Genomic DNA, 2,428 nt, shown 5'->3' with positions numbered 1-2,428 from the left:
CAAGAAAGATCATATACAATGCCCCCATCCCTTTCACATAAACAAATTCTTGCACATGGCTTTTTTTTTAAAAAAGAAATTAATTGCACATGGCTTTTAAAACTGATATTTAACTTCCAAAACATTTAATTTGCAGATTTCAATGAGCTGTTTTATCAAGCAGTGGAAACAGTTTTAATGTCCTAACTACCGCAATAAATTATGGACCAACAAAAGAATATATATTTTTGTTCCTTAAAAATAAAGAAAATAATATCCAGATAAGAGCATAGAAAATAAATTAAAAACATTCAAGAAAATAAATTAAAAAAAAAAACATTCATAGTTTATTCCTTGAAAATAAATTTAGCAGTAATATGTATTTATAAAATAAAATATACTTTATTTTTACCTTTATAATTAGTTGCCAAATTTTAAATAATCAAGTTAAAATTGTGGAAGGCATGGTGGTACCATGGATGACTTTTCTTGCATGGCTGACATCCATATACTGTCTATAAAAAGGAGAAATTTGTGCTAATTGTTAACTACTCTCTCAATTCTCTAAGCATGGCAACCAATTTGCTTCTTCCACCTGCTGCTAGAAGGTACGTCCACAAAAATATCATTATTATATATATTTCCCATATTTTTTTTTTCATCCTGCTTAGAAAATTCAACTTTTTTTTAATTCAGAAATTGTGATTTTCTTTGTATCATTTTTATATTTAGATAACTTAAATTTACGTTGATCCCCTTTTGCATATGATTTTTAAAATGATTGGAAGTTTTCTTAGTTTTTAAACAAAATTATTAACCAGCCAATCTATTGTGTGATTGATTCAATTATGAAAAATGGCGTAGACTAGAAGGTAAGGTGGCACTGATCACTGGGGCAGCTACGTCCATTGGCGAGTGCATTGCCAGAAGCTTTTGTAAACACGGGGCCAAAGTGGTAATCGCTGATATTCAAGATGATTTAGGTCAATCAGTAGCAAAGGATCATGGACAAGACGTAGCCATGTTCGTTCACTGCGATGTATCTGTAGAATCAGACGTTAAAAATGCAGTCGACACTGCAGTTTCCATCTTTGGTAAGCTCGATATAATGGTGAACAATGCAGCCACTGGTGAGCCCCGCAAGCCTAGCATCGTCGACAATGACTTAGCTGACGTTGAGAGAGCTCTCAGAGTGAACTTGATAGGACCTTTTCTAGGCACCAAACACGCTGCTCGGGTGATGATTCCTGCTCGACAAGGTAGCATAATCACTCTTGGCAGTGTTTGTTCCAGCGTAGGTGGTGTTGCTTCTCATTCATACACCATTGCGAAACATGGAATAGTAGGTCTAGCAAGGAATGCAGCTGCCGAGCTTGGACGGTTTGGGATCAGAGTAAACTACTTATCTCCTTACTTCATTGAAACCCCATTGTCTATGAAGTTATTTGAGGAGGAGGAGGATGGACGTTCTGGTGTGTATTCAAATCTTGAAGGGGTCAAACTGAAACAAGAAGATGTAGCTGAAGCTGCTATTTATTTAGCAAGTGATGAATCCAAGTTTGTCAGTGGACATAATCTAGCACTAGATGGTGGTTTTACCACTATTAATCCTGCTTTTGGCTTGTTTTCAAGGTTTTAAATCACATGCTATTGTTTCTTCTAGATGATATGTTTCTCCTAGACGAGATGTTAATGGTCTCTCTTCTAATTTAACTAAGGTCTCGAGTTCAAACCTTAGATATGTAGCTGTGTTAAAACTCTTGATACAATATTTTACTACTTGTATTTACCACCTGCAAAAGTCCTAACCGGTATGCTCTAGATTAAATCTAGATATGTACACACACAAAAATCACGGCCTAGTGAAGAGATAAGCAAAATCTCAATCCATCTATCTGTATTTAGAAAGTAATATATATATGATTTCCTGCATTCAATGTGTCTGTCTTTTCATTTAGTGGTTTCATCAACCCCTGACGAGCAATGGAATATCTATATACGTTCCACTTTTACGTTTTCTTATTCTTCTAGCAAACTCATATCATAGAGAAAATAATATTAGAGAAAGTAAATAATAATCGAGAAACAAGTAAAGATGCATTTTCTATATTAATTTATATTGAGATAATTATTATATTAATAGTCACTTAATTTTAGTACTAAATTTTATTTTGATTATATATATCTTTTTTTTTAATTTCATTACAGTCATTTAACTTCAAATTGAGTAGCAGATTAGTCACTTATCTAAAATTTAATAGTTTAATTTACAGAATAATTATATGTCTAAAGCATCTAATGTTAGATTAATACGTAGTTTAAAAAATTAACAAGTTATTATCCTAGTTATCAAATTATTTAACCAAACTATTAACTTAATCCAAACCCAAATCCAACTTTAGATAATAAATCTTGACTATTATTTTTCTTTTCTTTTCTTCTCATCTTC

General features: G+C 32.4%; 1 protein-coding gene across 1 annotated transcript; it reads left to right on the top strand.

Moving 5' to 3' along the window:
- Nucleotides 1-322: 322 nt before the first annotated feature.
- On the top strand, nt 323-1,911 carry LOC8265539 (secoisolariciresinol dehydrogenase). Its single transcript, XM_015721766.3, has 2 exons — nt 323-587; nt 844-1,911. The coding sequence occupies exons 1-2, from the start codon at nt 550-552 to the stop codon at nt 1,616-1,618; spliced, it is 813 nt and encodes a 270-aa protein (XP_015577252.2). The 5' UTR covers nt 323-549; the 3' UTR covers nt 1,619-1,911.
- The last annotated feature ends 517 nt before the right edge of the window (nt 1,912-2,428 follow it).

This window comes from Ricinus communis, chromosome 4 (assembly GCF_019578655.1).
Source record: "Ricinus communis isolate WT05 ecotype wild-type chromosome 4, ASM1957865v1, whole genome shotgun sequence".
Lineage (NCBI taxonomy): Eukaryota > Viridiplantae > Streptophyta > Magnoliopsida > Malpighiales > Euphorbiaceae > Ricinus > Ricinus communis.
Note: the sequence above shows the minus strand (reverse complement) of the source record. Positions and strands in the feature narration are given on the sequence as shown.

Bases quoted from the DNA above. Each gene is read 5' to 3' on its own strand.
- LOC8265539 (XM_015721766.3), top strand. From the start codon at position 550: ATGGCAACCAATTTGCTTCTTCCACCTGCTGCTAGAAG. The intron at 588-843 runs GTACGTCCACAA...AAAATGGCGTAG, and splicing joins CTTCCACCTGCTGCTAGAAG to ACTAGAAGGTAAGGTGGCAC.